At 54.9% G+C, this 15,002-nt stretch overlaps 1 protein-coding gene across 5 annotated transcripts in view; it reads left to right on the forward strand.

Annotated features, from left to right (window-relative positions):
* HIRA (histone cell cycle regulator) overlaps nucleotides 1-15,002 on the forward strand; it is a 74,348-nt gene that overhangs the window by 20,252 nt on the left and 39,094 nt on the right. For 3 of the 5 annotated variants that reach the window (XM_067699915.1, XM_067699916.1, XM_067699917.1), the window contains 9 exons: nucleotides 13-107; nucleotides 5,089-5,184; nucleotides 6,199-6,359; nucleotides 8,047-8,214; nucleotides 8,699-8,812; nucleotides 10,543-10,613; nucleotides 11,179-11,284; nucleotides 13,122-13,337; nucleotides 14,202-14,287. In XM_067699915.1, coding sequence (XP_067556016.1) covers nucleotides 13-107; nucleotides 5,089-5,184; nucleotides 6,199-6,359; nucleotides 8,047-8,214; nucleotides 8,699-8,812; nucleotides 10,543-10,613; nucleotides 11,179-11,284; nucleotides 13,122-13,337; nucleotides 14,202-14,287 — 1,113 coding nt within the window. Of the gene's footprint in view, nucleotides 1-12; nucleotides 108-305; nucleotides 374-2,291; nucleotides 3,048-5,088; nucleotides 5,185-6,198; nucleotides 6,360-8,046; nucleotides 8,215-8,698; nucleotides 8,813-10,542; nucleotides 10,614-11,178; nucleotides 11,285-13,121; nucleotides 13,338-14,201; nucleotides 14,288-15,002 lie in introns of those variants that run through there. The other 2 variants (XM_067699918.1, XM_067699919.1) reach the window with 2 other exon arrangements.

Raw genomic sequence — 15,002 nt, forward strand, 5'->3', positions numbered from 1 at the left:
TCTCTCACACAGGTACATCGGCCCCAGCACCGTGTTCGGCTCCAGTGGCAAGCTTGCCAACGTGGAGCAGTGGCGATGTGTCTCCATCCTGCGGAGTCACTCAGGCGGTGAGTGGGCTGCCCATGGGGTGGGCGCCCCGGCGGTGGCCGAGAGCAGCAGCGGCACCTCCACGGCCCCTGTGGACTGTGGGTCCTTAGAGCAGCCCTGTGTCTGGGCCACCCCTCCCCTCCCCGCTGCCTGCCTCCAGCTGCGTCAGTGTCCCCACTCCTGCCCTCATGGGCTGTATGTTTATATCTTTAATGTAGAACTCCCCACGTTCCGCTGTTTATCCTGGGAACTGAGTCACTACCTCCATCAGTGGATCGCTAAGTCCGTAAGCGCACTTTCTTTATTCCACAGAAACCCGCACACGGGGGCCCACTGGAAAGCTTTTTACTTGACTTTGAGAGTGTTTGCAAAGTGTTTTAAATAGGCTTCGTATGGAAAGAAACTCATTTTTCAGATTTGGACTGAAGTTGACAGCACTTGGTCAGATGCCAGGGATACCAGAGTCAGTGCAATTCAGTCTTCCTCAGAGAACCTGCGGTCTAGCCGGGAATAGCTGGGAGGGTGTGCCAGGCAGGGGCCAGCAGAAGCCAGAAAGGCTTGGTGCCAGTGGTGAGCTGGCAGCATGTAACCCCGCTGGACGTGTACTGCACGGCAGCAAGCGGCGCGGGGTGGGGCTGGCTAAGTGTGTGAGGGCAGGTCATGGAAGGCTTGTGCTCCTGCTAATGAGGGTGCCCTTTGTCGTGGAGGCCTGAGAGGGGGATCATCTGACAGCCCTATGGAAAACAAGGCAGTTTCAGGGGTTCAGATGAAAACTGCAAGGGCCCAAACTAGGCCTGTGATCATTGAGAGAGAGGAAGAGATTGACCTGGGGACTTTGAAGGGCTGAGCAAAGGGAGGCATGAGGGAGACCCCTAGCTGGGTGCCTGGGGAGCCAGCGGTATCCTCTGCTGAGACCATACGACCATGGGTTTATGGGGCTGGATGCCAGTTCAGTGCAGGATGTGCTGGGTTTGGGGGGTGTCCCGAGCTGGTTGGAATTGAGCCTGCCACTCGGGGGCTGGGGGGGCGGAGATGGGGCAGGAGAGAATCAGCTATGGTCCAGTCTGTGCTCAACACCCACTCTGCAGATGATACTTTAAAGGTGAACAGACCCACCTCTTAGAGACCACAAATTGAGTCCACATCTTTGAAAGCTGATAGTGTAACATTGTGTTACCTTTGATAACAGTAAAAATTTGTAACTTACCCTAACTTGCTGGCAGGTGCTCACAGTGGAGTCTAGTTGGGCTTCTCTGGAACTTGGACAAGGTATCCATGAGGTTATCCAAGTGGGGTGGGGCCTGAGTGACGACTTTCATGGGGCCCCTAACCTGAGACTTGGACTGAGCCATAACCTCGCCCTCCCTCCTGGCCCACCACCCCAGGGCTCTCCTCGACCAGGCAGGTAGGGATGCCCACCTTCAGTGGGGATACCTGCCACTCCTTTTGCAGTGGTCCTGGTAGCACCATCAGTTGCTAATAAAAATAGTTTTCTTTAATGGCCATAGAAAGCTGTTTCCCTACCATGATAGAGCCCTGTGTCTTTTAAACCATGTGCACATATTATAGTTCACAGTTGAGCCTTGTTCCCGTTGATACTGAGAAAAGACAAACATGGGTGCTATCACCGCATTTGTTATTTTGGAATTTCTGCAGTACAGTTAAGCAGAATCTGAAGAAGGTAGACAGGGAATTCCCTGGCGGTCCAGTGGTTAGGACTCGGCACTCTCACTGCCGGGGCCCAGGTTGAATCCCTGGTCAGAGAACAAGGATCCCACAAGCCATGTGGCGCGGCCAAAAAAAGAGAGAAAAGAAAAAGAAGTAGGTTGACAAACTGGAAAACAATAGTAAAATGAGATGATATGAGGAATAAAGCTTTTAGGACTTATAAAGCATTGAAAAGCACTTCAGACTAATAAAAATAAGTCATTGAATTGGCTTCATATAAGAAGATGTTTAATTATGTCTTTCACTAGTCATAGCCAATTGTAATATCTAATGATAGAAAGAGATAAGTGCAGTTTTACTCAGATTCCCAAGGAGGGTCTTACTGAGAAGGTGGCGTCCAGGGGTTGAGCAGATGGCGATGAGGGGACAACCGTGTGGACCTGCAGAGAGCTATCCAGGTGGAGGGAGCAACTGGGGCAGCAGATGGAGTGTAGACGTGGGCTTGGGACCAGGGCGGGGGGGGGGAATGCAGAGGGGAGGGGGCCGGGAGGGGCTCTCGTCTGAGTGAGGCAGAGCAGTGTGGAGGCCTGGGCAGCAGTATGGAGCCCATATGGTGGGTGGCCGAGGCCGCACTGGGGAGACCAGTGATGTGATCTAGGTGAGAGCCTGTCAGGGGCCGTGGGTCGTCATGGTGGAAGTCAGGGCAGGTGGTCACACAGACTCCCTAGGGTGGGAAGTGAGGTGAGGCCCCAGAGGAGGTGGGACGGCTTCCCAGACTGTGGCCTGAGCAGCGGGAGGGATGCAGGTTCCTCACTTGAGGTGGGAGGGGGTGTGGGGGCGAGTGGACATTGTTGGGTCCGCAGTGCCTGGCAGCAGGGTGAGTGGACCTGCGGGCTGGCTGTTGGGGGGTGAGCCTGGAGCACAGGGGAGGAGCCTGGGGTGCGGCTGAGCCGGGGAGCCAGTGAAGGTGGTGGAGAGAACGTTTGAAGGAGGCAAGAGCAAGCAGCGTGCCCCACGTTGCCTCACGGTCGAGTGAGCACCGAGGATCGGCCGCTGGACTGGATGGCATGGAAGCCGCCGGTGGCCTTGGCAAGCGTGGTTCCTGTTGGTGAAGCCGGGTAAAGGCCTAATTGGCGGGAGCTCAGGAAAGACCGGGGGAGAGAGCTGGACGGAACCCAGCTGGTCTTGTCAGGCGCCTGCAAAGAAAGACAGCAGAAGAGCTGAGGGGAGGATGGACTCCAGGCCCGCTGAGGAGACGGAAGGGCTATAGCGGCTGGAAGACCCATCGGAGAGTGAGCGGGGGACGTGGCGGCGGGGAGGGGGGCAGTAAGACCAGGGAGGGGTCGCAGTGCTCTGTCAGGGAGGGTGTCTGGGCATGACTGTGGGAACTATGGCTGAGGCCAGAAGCCAAGGTCATTGGAGTAGGTGGAGGACTTTAAGGGTATTAGAAAAATCATCCTCTTGGAATCACCAAGAATGATGTTGGAGAGATGACGGGAATGACAGTGACCAGAAACTTACATCTTCAAGGACAGGGAGGGTCTCAGGTGTGTGTAGAGCTGTGGCAAGAAGGAAAGGGCGTTGTATGGTCTGAAGACAGAAGCTCCAAAACTGGGGTTTGGGGAGGAAGTCATGTCACATGTGTGGATTTACTGCAGAACTCAGCAGTGACTCCAAAGGGTGTCTGGAAGGATGACTCAGGACGTGGGAGAACTCATTCAAACAAAGTTAACAACGTTGAAGGAGGCTACAGTGCTCCTGACAGCTGGGTGTGTTGTGAAGGCGGCACCTATGACCGATAACAGAAGGCAAGATTCATTCCCCACACATGGCGGGGTAACCAGCCATTCAGCAGTTCGTGGGTGAAAGGAAGGTAATGTAGAGCCTTAGCTAAAGACAGCATGATAAATTCCAGGTATTAAAGAAACGTTCTAAATAAAGCAAGAGAAAACGGAATTGAATATTTATTAGACCTCCAGCAGAGGGAATATTTTTTCAAAGTTAACAAGCAATAAGAGAAATCATTTTTAAAAATACAACAAAGGAGAAAAACTGACTTTACTACATAAACCTTCTACAGCATAGGAAGGTAAACTGATGGAATTTGCAGCTAAGGTCTGTATTGTCCATAGTCCATGGAAATTGCTAAGAAAACCGGTCTCCTTTCTGGAGTCTCAGGTGAGCATGTCTCTGCTCTAGGACTCAGGAAGTACAGGGGGGTCTGTGGTTTGCACGGCTGCCCCCCAATCCCACCCACGCTCTGAGCCCCAGAAGAGGTTCCTGTGCCTCCTTTAGCAGACACTGCATTCTCGTTAGACCCGCCAGCACAAATCACCTCCCAACAGACGGGGTAGGAACAGAGGAGTCCCTGAAGACAGCTTCAGACACACCAATGTGCACAGTCTTCATTTTGCGAATTAAAGTGGAACTTCAAACATAAAAATGTACTCAGTAAGTTAGAAGGGAAAAAAATCATAATCCTCAAGCTAAAAAGGGACTTTTGAAAAGGACATTCTGCTAGTAGAAATGTGAAGAATCCAGACTCATGAAAATGCCCAAGTGCTCCGTCCAGGTTCCCACGGTGCGGCATCCATCTCAAACAAACGCCCCGGGGTGTGCAGAATGACGTGGGCACGTGTGCTTATGGGCATGAGGAACTGGAACCTGGTCCAAGTCCACTGCTGAGTTAGGTCTGTTCCGGGTCTCGAGTGCCCTCAGCCATGCAACGCGGAGCAGGACAGCAGGGCCCGGGCTCGTGCTCAGCACTGGCGCACACACGGGAGATCACGGTGCTGCCCGCGTGGGCCGTCTTGTCGAGCTGACTCTGAAGATTTAAATCATCCTGTGAGCAAAGGACTAGATGGCTCCTGACTGGCTGCTCTCTCTGTTTGTTCACCTCACCAGCCATCCCTCCGCACTCCCGGTGCCGCATCAGGCACTGAGGTTGGAGAAACCAGGGAGACCTTGGCTGTCACGCCGCGCTCTGATGAGGCCGGGTTAGGGTTGGAGAAGGTGGCTCAGCCGGCCCAAGGGCTGCAGACCCAGCCATGCAGTGGCACGAGTGCCACACTCTTGGCCAGGCCCTCAGTGCTTTGTCAGAAGGGAGTCGGGTGGGGCCGTTAGATGCTTCAGATCTTAGGACTGATTGCAGAACCTTAGTGGGGAAGTTCTTCAGGTTGGTTTGGAAAAGTCTAGTTATGATGGTCTCAGGTCAAGTCTCCTCAGGTGTGAGAATGCCAGGGGGCTGCTGACTGGCCAGCTGGCAGGGTGGAGCTGCGCCGTGTCCATATCCACCACCAGGTAAGAGACTCACCATTGGCCATTGTCTTCCAGATGTGATGGACGTAGCGTGGTCCCCCCATGACGCCTGGCTGGCCTCGTGCAGTGTGGACAACACCGTGGTCATCTGGAACGCAGTGAAGTTCCCAGGTCCGCACCTGTGCCCGGGCGGCCTTTCCGTGGGACTGCCCGGCGCTGTCTGGAACGGGTGGGCTGGGTCTCCTCGGCTGGTGGCAGCCAGCCTGTCTTGTCAGTAACTCAGGTCTTCTTTATCAATCACATTTAAGGTTTAAAGAGAAGTTTACATTAAAGAAAAATAATAGTAACCAAGTGCCGGCATGGGTGTCCCTGCTGCAGGCTGTGCGGATGGACCCCTGGCACCGGGAGCCCAGCCAGCTGCCCTTGAGGGTGCGCCCTCCCACTCTGGGCTCTGGCCTCAGCCCAGTAGCCGTCTCCTCTGTGATGCCCTCGAGCATGAGCAGGCTAATAGATCCAGTTTTGCAGATCAGTTTTTCTGTTAACGTGTTTGAAGTCCCTACCGATGGCAGAGCCTGGGATGGCACTGCGGTTTGCAGCCAGTGAGATGCTTCTAGTCCCTGCCTGGTGACAGGAGCGTGTTCTTCTCATAGGCTCGGGTCCCGGTCACTTGCTCTCTTCATAAGCTTCCACCGTGTTTGGGGACTCGGCCCAGCCACCGTGGCTGGGGTGTCATTCAGCTTACAGCTCTCTGGGGTCCAAGCTCCCTCCCCTTTGTCCTCAGTGATGACGAGCAGAGGACTCACTCAGCGCAGGCCCGGTCCCCCAAGGAGGGTCACATCAGGAGGGCTCGGATGGGCACGGGCTCCTGTCTGGAAAAGAAATCATGGGCAGGGCTGCGGCTGCCGGCAAGGTGACGCGGCGCCTTTCAGCTCTGGCCCTGGCTGCCTGCCCCTCTGAGGGCATGTGCAGCCTCAACCCATACGTGTCAGCTTGGCTGGAGGGAAATGGGTGGTGCCCACCTCTTGGGTGAGAACAGACTCTTCTGCTTGTGCCCAGGGGTGGGGCTGGCCAGGGCAACTCCTGAAGCCCCTTCTGTTGGCCGGCCGACCCGTGGCCCGTTTCTAGACAGAGTCACTGTTTTCCCCTTGGTAATGCCTTTCCAACCTCACTTATTTGTCCTCACAGAAATCCTAGCTACTCTGAGAGGCCATTCTGGCCTGGTGAAGGGCCTGACTTGGGACCCTGTTGGTAAATACATTGCCTCTCAAGCCGACGACCGCAGCCTGAAGGTGTGGAGGACGCTGGACTGGCAGTTAGAGACCAGCATCACCAAGCCTTTCGATGAGGTAAGAGGCCCGGCAGGTCCCCCACCCCCGCCCCCTGCCTCCCACACGGAGCAGGGGCTGCCTGGGGTCCAGACGTGGTCGGGGAGCCCAGAGTCAGGTGATGAAAATCATTCACTTCTCAGAAGCTATTAAACATCCACCTTTGTAGTGAAAAGGCTTGTAGGTGTTAAAGCTGAAGAGTTTACAGCACACTGCCCCTTGGGGTGTGGGGGACGTAGAGGGTGGAGGAGGCTCTTGTGTCTTCCTGAGGGCGCTGGGCCGTGCTTGCTGACCTTTGCTCTGCAGGCCAGCCGGCTCCTGTGGAAGGCGTTAACAGTCCAGTTTGCAAAACATCTGGAGCTTGGACTGCACTGGCTTGTGTAGTATTTTACCATCTCTTCCCTCATTTGAGTTCTGATTTCACGTGGGACCAGAGCTCAAGGTCGCCACTATTCAGTGGACATTTCTTGAGTGCCTCCTGTGTGTACGGCTGTCCTGAGTACAGGAAATGAACGTGGATTGAGATGGAGTTATCCAGAGTGGGCAGAAATGGCTGGGGGTAGGTGGTGGTCACGTCAGAGAGGGCTTCTTGGAGGAAGGGACCTGAGTACGAAGTTTTGCAGGAAGAATAGACACCTGCCCACTGGTCAGGGCTGGCTGTGGAGAAAAGTGGGTATCACATGTTCAGCTGTCCCCCAACCCACAGAAGTTCCTGAACTGGATCCATGAGCCTGGTCCTTACCTCACTTAGTTCTGCCCTCCTTGGCAGCCACCTAGTGTGAGAGGACATGGGCTGCAGGCTTTGTGGAGAGCCACTGGGCTCCTGGGGCGGCTGCGGGGCGGGGGAAGGGCAGGACAGGAATGTTTGGAATCCTGCAGGAGCTGGCAGCACTCTTCAGCCTCTGCGGGGGCTGTCCTGCCTTGGCTTGGACCTGGCTGGCAGTGGAGGCAGGTGTGTCCCCATGCTGCGCTCGGGCCCTGCCCTGTCCTGCCTTCCCCAAGGCCTGCGCAGCCTGGATCTTAACCCCTAAGCCTTTCGGACTGCCCTGGACTGACCTTGACCTTCAGGGGCTGGCTTTTAGCCAATGTCATCTCACTTTGCAGGAGGCATGGTGTGAAGAGGTGCCCTGCCTCTGCCTGGGTCAGGGGAACAGTGCCTTTCTCTTGTGCCATTTATGGTTTCTATGGACTTTACAAACCTCTTCTCCTTGGCTGGTGGCGTCACCAGGCTTTGGGCGAGGAGACAGGATTCAGAGAGCAGGTGGGGCCTGGTGGTCACTGTCTGCCGTGTAGAGAGAGGCTTGTGACCAGGCTTCCTAGGGTCAGCAGTGCTCTTTCTCCGCAGCAACACGTGGTCTGCAAACCTCCTGTGGGGTTCCCCAGTGCTGGGTAGGAAGGAGAAGGGGTCTGTGGTCAGATAGATTTGGCCCAGATAGGGTTGACAGTGGAAAGAGGTGGCCGTCCAGCCATCCCCTCAGCCTGTGCCGCCGTGCAGTGGGGGAGGGTAGAATGGCGCCCCTACCGGTCTCCTGACGGCCCCGCTGTCAGCTCACCCAGAGAGACTGGAGTCAAGCTGGCCCTGTAGCCAGCAGCTTGGGCGTGCTCCACCATCGTGAATTTGTACATCAGAGCTCAGTTTGATTTCTGGGGCCAATTTTGGTCACAGAGTTGGCCTTGGGCTCCTTTCGAGCACAGACGTTTCTTGCAGTGTGGAGGGACGACCCACGTGTTGCGGCTCAGCTGGTCCCCTGACGGGCACTACCTGGTGTCTGCCCACGCCATGAACAATTCCGGCCCCACCGCCCAGATCATCGAACGGGAGGGCTGGAAGACCAACATGGATTTTGTCGGGCACCGGAAAGCTGTGACTGTCGTGGTGAGTCCACTTGGCCTCAGGTTGGCCGGCCATCAGCGCCGCCCTAAGTGGGACCCTCAGAACCTGGGCAGTGCCGTGCTCCCCCGTCCTGGGTCATGTGTTGGACTGAGATGGTGGCCTTTGAGATTCAGCACACGTTGTTAGGTTCTTGTTTCATTTTAAATACTTAATGTTTCAATATTTTAAACTAGTTATACAAAATAGAATACATACCCATGTGCTTTATTGGCAAGTGGACGTGATGAATATGAAGTTAATATTTTATTTAATGTGATGAATGTCACCAGAACCAGACTTTGATTAGGACACGTGTCATCCTCAGCACAAGGCCTGCTGGGTAGCTGTGAAAGCGCAATGACGCGTGCCGGTGCCCGGGGCTGGGGGACACCTGCTAGGCTGGGATCCTGGTATGTCTCATATTTGGCGTAGGGTGCGTGCTTGATGCTTGATTAATTACTAATTAACCCTTGTTACTTGGTTTTAGAAATTCAACCCAAAAATCTTCAAGAAGAAGCAGAAGAACGGGAGCTCTGCGAAGCCCAGTTGCCCGTACTGCTGCTGTGCTGTCGGCAGCAAGGACCGCTCGCTCTCTGTCTGGGTGAGCCCTACTGTGAGCTCGCTGCTCTGCGGGGAGGGGGTGCCTGAAAGAGGAGAGACCCCCCACTTCTGGTAGTGCTCAGTGAGTGTTTCTGCCCTGAACCTGGGCCTGGCCAGGAGAGGCCACCCTGCCACCCAGCCAGAGCAGCTCTTGTGTCCAGACCCAGATCATACCTTCAGTAGTCAGGGCCACGGTTGGCATATTGTGTTGGCTTTCCTTTAAAAGAACTTTGTGTAGATATAGAATCTCCATAGTGGATCTACCTGAAGTACACAGCTCAGTACATCTGTCGTCAGACGTGTTTACTTCCGTGTAACTATTGCCCTGGAACGCTCCCTGCCCCTTCCCTGTCAGGACCCTGCCCCCAGCGCCCCCTCAGCCAGGGCAGCAGCACTAAGGATGTCTGTCACATGGATGAGCTTTGCCTGTTTCTGGACTTTATATGAATGGAGTCGTGCAGTGTTTACTTTTTTGCATCTTGTGTTCTTTTCACTTGGCGTAAAGTGGTTGAGCTTTGTGTGTGTTGCGTTAACAACAGTTTATTCCTTATCATTGATTTCCCCATAAGCAGAGTGGATTTGAAGTTTTAGATTTGGAGGTTATCCTTTGGCTGCATTTAGGACAGTTGCTTCTCACAGAGCAATCCTGTGACCCCATTTCAGACCCTGGACCTCGTGCGTTCTAGGTGGTTCAGGCGCATTCTTCCTGGGCTCCCCTGGGCCTGGGCTCCATCCCTGGTACTTTGACCAAAACATCACTGACGGGTCAGGTGTTGACAGAGGTCCCAGGTTTCTGGGGGGTCTGTAGGCATGTCTGTGGAAGGAAGGCCAGGCTGGTTCTCTTTGGGGAGTGGAACTAGGATGGGGCAAGGTTCTCATGGGTTCCAGGTGCTCAGATTCCAGTCCCATCCTCAGGACTAGGGCTGTCTTAGCGCCTCCTGCCCTCAAGGCGTGTTCCCACCCCAGCCCGCCACCCAAGGGCCCAGGACCAGTGGGCAGGACAGGCAGGGCCTGTGTGTGAGAGCTATGCCTGCTGCTGCTGTGGGAGTGTGGACATGTGCTCGGCCACGTGAGGGGACCAGATGACCCACATGCACGTGGGGAAGGCGGCGGGTACGGTCCCCAGACACAGGTTTTCACAGGATGTTGATGACACACTCATTCTGCATTAAATGAAAAAGCAGGCAACCATGTGCCTTACTTTAAAGAATAAAATATTTGTCCAAGACGGAAGAGAGGAAGAGTGTTAATAGTGGCTACCCTGGGACCTGGGTCAGGGCAGCATGAACCTGTGTGGTGTGTGGCACTAGTCACATGGAGCCTTGGATATGTGTATGCACCTGAACGTGAGCCTTGAGAAGGGGTGCTAGGTTCTCTCTGAGGCTGTTTTCCTGTCCTGGGACCTGCCTTTGCTGCTGCATTCCCTGCCCAGGCCTTGGCATCGCATCCCTGTTCAGTAGGCCTTCTAGAACCCCCTCCTCCATTGCTGGTCTTGTGTGTATACAGCTGTCTGCCCTGCCAGGCCCGAAGGGGCAGACCCCATGCTGGCACACGTGTCTTTGGCGGGCGTGGGTTCCAGAGTCTCGGTGGTGGCCGTCTGAGTAGAGCTGAAGACACCCTACGTGTCAGCACAGCTCAGACCAAGCCTTCTGGATCTGGTGGCGGCAGCTGAGCAGAGTGGACACAGAGGGCCTCATTCATTCATTAACCTTTGCCGCCCTTTCCTTTCAGCTCACATGTCTAAAACGGCCTTTGGTTGTCATCCATGAGCTGTTTGACAAATCCATCATGGACATTTCCTGGTAAGATGGATTCTCGATTCGAGGCATGGTCTAGGAAAGGAGGAGCCACATGTTGGAGCTCAAGGCCTCCTGGGTGTGATTAGGGTTGGGCAGCCAGGATCCCAGGTGTCGCAGCCAGGACAGACCCCAGGGTGCTGTGCTCCTGGCCCTACTGGAAACCCCTGCTGAGACAGACTGGTGTTCGTCTGGGAAGGAGAGTGCATGATCCTGGTTGCACTTGGCTCTGTCGCTGCGTGAATCAGAGTAGTGCGGCTGTGGAAGCCGCTTGTTTCATGCTTCTCAGCGACCTCATTTAAATGTGCACTCCCCCGCAGTTGTTTTTTAATGCTTTCAAAAATGAGATAAATGAACATGAAACTCTTACAAAGCACAGGGTGAGAGATACTCTGTACATGTGCTGAGAACTAAAGGGCCCAGAGCTCTGTAGAATGGGACTGTCGCCCCAACCTCCGCCTCCCCATGAGCGCGTGGGGGCCTCTCCCCAGACTCTGCCTCCCCTGGGCCACTCCGTGGCGGGCGAGCACCGCAGGGCTTGCGCCTGGCTGCTGATGGCCATCTTTTCCAGGACTCTGAACGGGCTGGGCATCCTGGTGTGCTCCATGGACGGCTCTGTGGCGTTCCTGGATTTCTCCCAGGACGAGCTCGGAGACCCCCTGAGCGAGGAAGAGAAGGTAGGAGCACGGCCACGGTGGCTCTGAGGGACCTCCTCCTGTGACCTACACAGACACATTGTTTCCTGAAGCATTCCTAGTCCTTTGCCTCTTGTATATTATAATCCTTGTCTTCTCTACAAGAGAGATTTAATTTAAAATGAACCTCTATTCATGTCAGAAATCCATTCTATTGGGTTGGCCAAAAAATTCCTTTGGGTTTTTCCGTAACATCTTGCGGAAAATAGAATTGAGTAAACCCGGGCATCTCCTCTTGAGCTGATAGCCACCCTGGGAGGTGTTCACGCTGGGAGAGTGGGAGTGGCTGCCAGGGCTGCTCACGTCCCTTCTCCATTGCCCTTCGCTAACGTACTGGCCTTGGGTCAGCAGTTACAACAATGTTAGCAGTCCTTTCCTAGCACTTACTGTGTGCCAGAACCAGGGCCACGTTTCTTCACTTAAATTACACAAAACCCCTCCAGGCAGGACTGGTCCTGTTTCACTGAGGAGAATAGCATGTGACCCTGAGGTCTGAGAGTGGAAGCATGAGCCCATCCGCAGCCTTGGGGCCAGGCCTCCTCTCTACCATGCTCTGCCCAGGACAGGGTGGCCAGTGCTCATCCTCGGGGACTTGGTGACAGGCACTACTTTCCCTGCCTCAGACTAGGAGCCTGCCTTCCCGCAAGTGGGCCCACACCAGTATGTGGGGGCAAGAGGCTCCGAGAGCCCAGGGCAGGCGGCAGCTCTCCCCTCAGGGTGCCATTGCTGCTGGGAGACCCCTCTTAGGCTTCTGTGGGGACCCCCACTACGATGTTACCCCTTGGGCTTCAGAGTCGGCCTCGCTCACCACAGTGGACTGGCCTGGCACCCACGGTCACTTGTCAGTGGGGGGACAAGTGTGTCCGCAGCCCCAGCTCTTCCCTCCACCGGTCACTGTCGTCAGGTGACCTCCCCTCTCCTTAGAGAGTCGTAACCCATCTTGGATGCAGGCAGGGCCCCTGCATTTGAGGAACAGTAGGGCCGAACTCCGAATCCTGCCTTGAGATTCCAGGGGTGCCGGGGAGGGAGTTTTGGCCACAGGCAGGCACTCCAGGTCCTACGGAGTGGGCCCCAAAGCTGCCCGCCCAGCATCCTTCCTGTGAGGCAGGTGTCCTACTGACCTCTGCTTTGGTCATTAGCACACCATGTGAAAGTCTGCTCCTTGTCACACTGGCCACTCCAGTGTGCTGGGGCCACCGTCCCTGCCCTCACACAGCCTGGCTTGTGGCACAGGGCTGCCGAGACCAGGGAAGGTGGGACTGGCCCTGCTCGGAAGGGTCAGGACGTGTTGGGGGCAATGCGGGCAGAGAAGGGTTCCCCTAGGCCTGCGTGCCAGGCCTTTCCTTGCTCTCGGGGGCTCTGTTAGCGGCCCCCATGGCGACCTCCAGCCACGTGGGGCTGATGGCTGCAGCTGGAGCAGTGAAAGCAGCTCTGGGTTTCAGTGTCTGATTCCCAAGAAGCGTTTGGGGTCCTTGGAGTGATTTAATAGCCTTACATTAGCAATTTGAATGCGTAATTTCAGTTCAGCAAATGTTTGTTGCTGTTTGTTCTGCACCAGACCTGCTGTAGGTGTTTTCCTGAGGGTTACGCATCTACTTTCATCCCTGAAGGCTGTAAACATCAAGGGAGGGTACAAGGCCTCTCCTGAGTCATCTAAACAGGCAAACAGGGTGGGAGGTTTCAAGAGAGCCAGCGTCCAGGGCTCCAGGACCCTGCCCAGGGGTCTCTCGCTCTGAGCCGGGGGCCAGCACGCAGCTTGCCCACTGGTGGGCAGTGTCCTGGCCAGTTTGTTGCACTTCCCTCTCTCTGCCTTCTCTAGAGCCGCATCCATCAGTCCACCTACGGCAAGAGTTTGGCCATCATGACCGAGACCCAGCTCTCCACCGCCGTCATCGAGAACCCCGAGATGCTCAAGTACCAGCGGAGGCAGCAGCAGCAGCAGCTGGACCAGAAGGGCTCTGCGGCCAGAGAGACAGGCTCCGCTACCTCGGTTGCTGGTGTCGTCAACGGGGAGAGTCTGGAGGACATCAGGAAGGTGAGGGCTGGGCCCAGCGACACTGAGGACACAGGCACGTGCCCAGGGGCGGCACAAGGCCAGGAGGGCAAGAGGCCGTCTAGACAGTGCACAGACATGGGCAGGGAGCTGGGAGCCAGCAGGGGGCCACTCGGCCTTATTGCCCTTGTCTGCGTGTGGCAGCAGCGGGGCCCAGGGCACCTTATCAAAGGCCCCGCCCCAAGGAGATCCAGAGGAGAGCATCCTTTGGGGGAACTTCAAACCTCACCTCTAGCCTTTCTAGGAGATTCTAGATACTGAGAACAGTGGGTTTCAGGCTCTGCCCTCAAGAGACGTCTGTTGACTCCCCCTTCTTCCTCTGGAAGCCCATGTTTCCCTGGGGGGTTGGGGTGGAGATGGGAAGGGAACAGGACAGATGTTGGGAGCTAAAACCCTCTCCGGGAGCTTGTGCAGGGTGTCACACTCCCCAGGTGGTTCAGACACAGTGTGTGACAAACCCTGGGTTGTGAGCCTTCATTGAAAGAAAGTTTGAAATTGTGGCATAGAGACAGGGGTCTCATCTGTTAGCTCCCTTGTTTAGCCCCATGGCTGCTGGGTGCGTGTGGCTGGCCGGGCATGTGCTCACGGCTCCGGGAACCTGGCCAGGTGGAAATTGGAGATAGAAAGGAAGATGTTGGAGCTGGTTCACCTGGGAGCGTCTGTCCTTAATGCCTTACTGTCGAGCACACACCCTGATAAAAACGCTTATTCTTTGATGAGTGGCTTAGTTTAGTTGTATCTGAAAGGCCACAGAGGAGTTAGAATACATTTCATTAGGAGTCTTATTTGTTGGTATTTGGAGATTCAGAAATGTTTCCATTCCTTTATGTCTCTCTACTTTGCCAGAATCTTTTAAAGAAACAAGTTGAGACTCGGACGGCAGATGGTCGGAGGAGAATCACGCCTCTCTGCATAGCACAGCTGGACACCGGGTACTCGTTCACTCACCAAGCTTTCTGTGGCCTTCTCTGGGAGGTCTTCCTCTCTCCTTTTGCCAGGTAGCACTATCATAACCAGGACTTCACAGGCTCTTGGGCCAGCCTCACCCACAGAGTCTGGAAGTGAGTTGATTCCAGCTTCCCAGCATCCTCAAAGCCTTGCGCTACTGCAGAGCCCTGTGCACACCTGATGGTGGTGCAGGCAGGTGGGGAGGCTGGCCCTGCTTTGTTGAAGATACCAGGGAGAGAAAAGTCAGACTGATTTTTTTTTTTTTCTGTTTCTCTTTCCACTTTTATAGCCTTCTCTTTCTGATTAAGAAAGGAATATGTACACATTGTGGAAAACAGTAAAAGCACAAAGATACGATCACTGTTAATGTTTTGGTGTCCGTATCTCCTGTTTGTTCCTGTATCTTGACCTTGCATCCATTTTAATAACTCCTCTGAAGCATTGGTTTGCTGACGGTCCAGGTGCCCCACCTGTGAACGCACCATGATTTACTTAACCAGCCCCTTAACTGTGGACGTGTAGTTTGTACAGTGTTTTGTGACTGTAAATGAATCTCTGAGCACACCTGTGACTGTTCCCTCAGGACACTTCCCAGAAGTGGACTTGCTGGGTGGGGGGTAGATTTCCCTGATGGAGCAGAGAGGGACAGTGGATTCAGCTGGATTTGTCCTTGTCTTGGCATCTGTCATCAGGCTTGCT

This window comes from Pseudorca crassidens, chromosome 12, assembly GCF_039906515.1.
Source record: "Pseudorca crassidens isolate mPseCra1 chromosome 12, mPseCra1.hap1, whole genome shotgun sequence".
Taxonomy (NCBI): Eukaryota; Metazoa; Chordata; class Mammalia; order Artiodactyla; family Delphinidae; genus Pseudorca; species Pseudorca crassidens.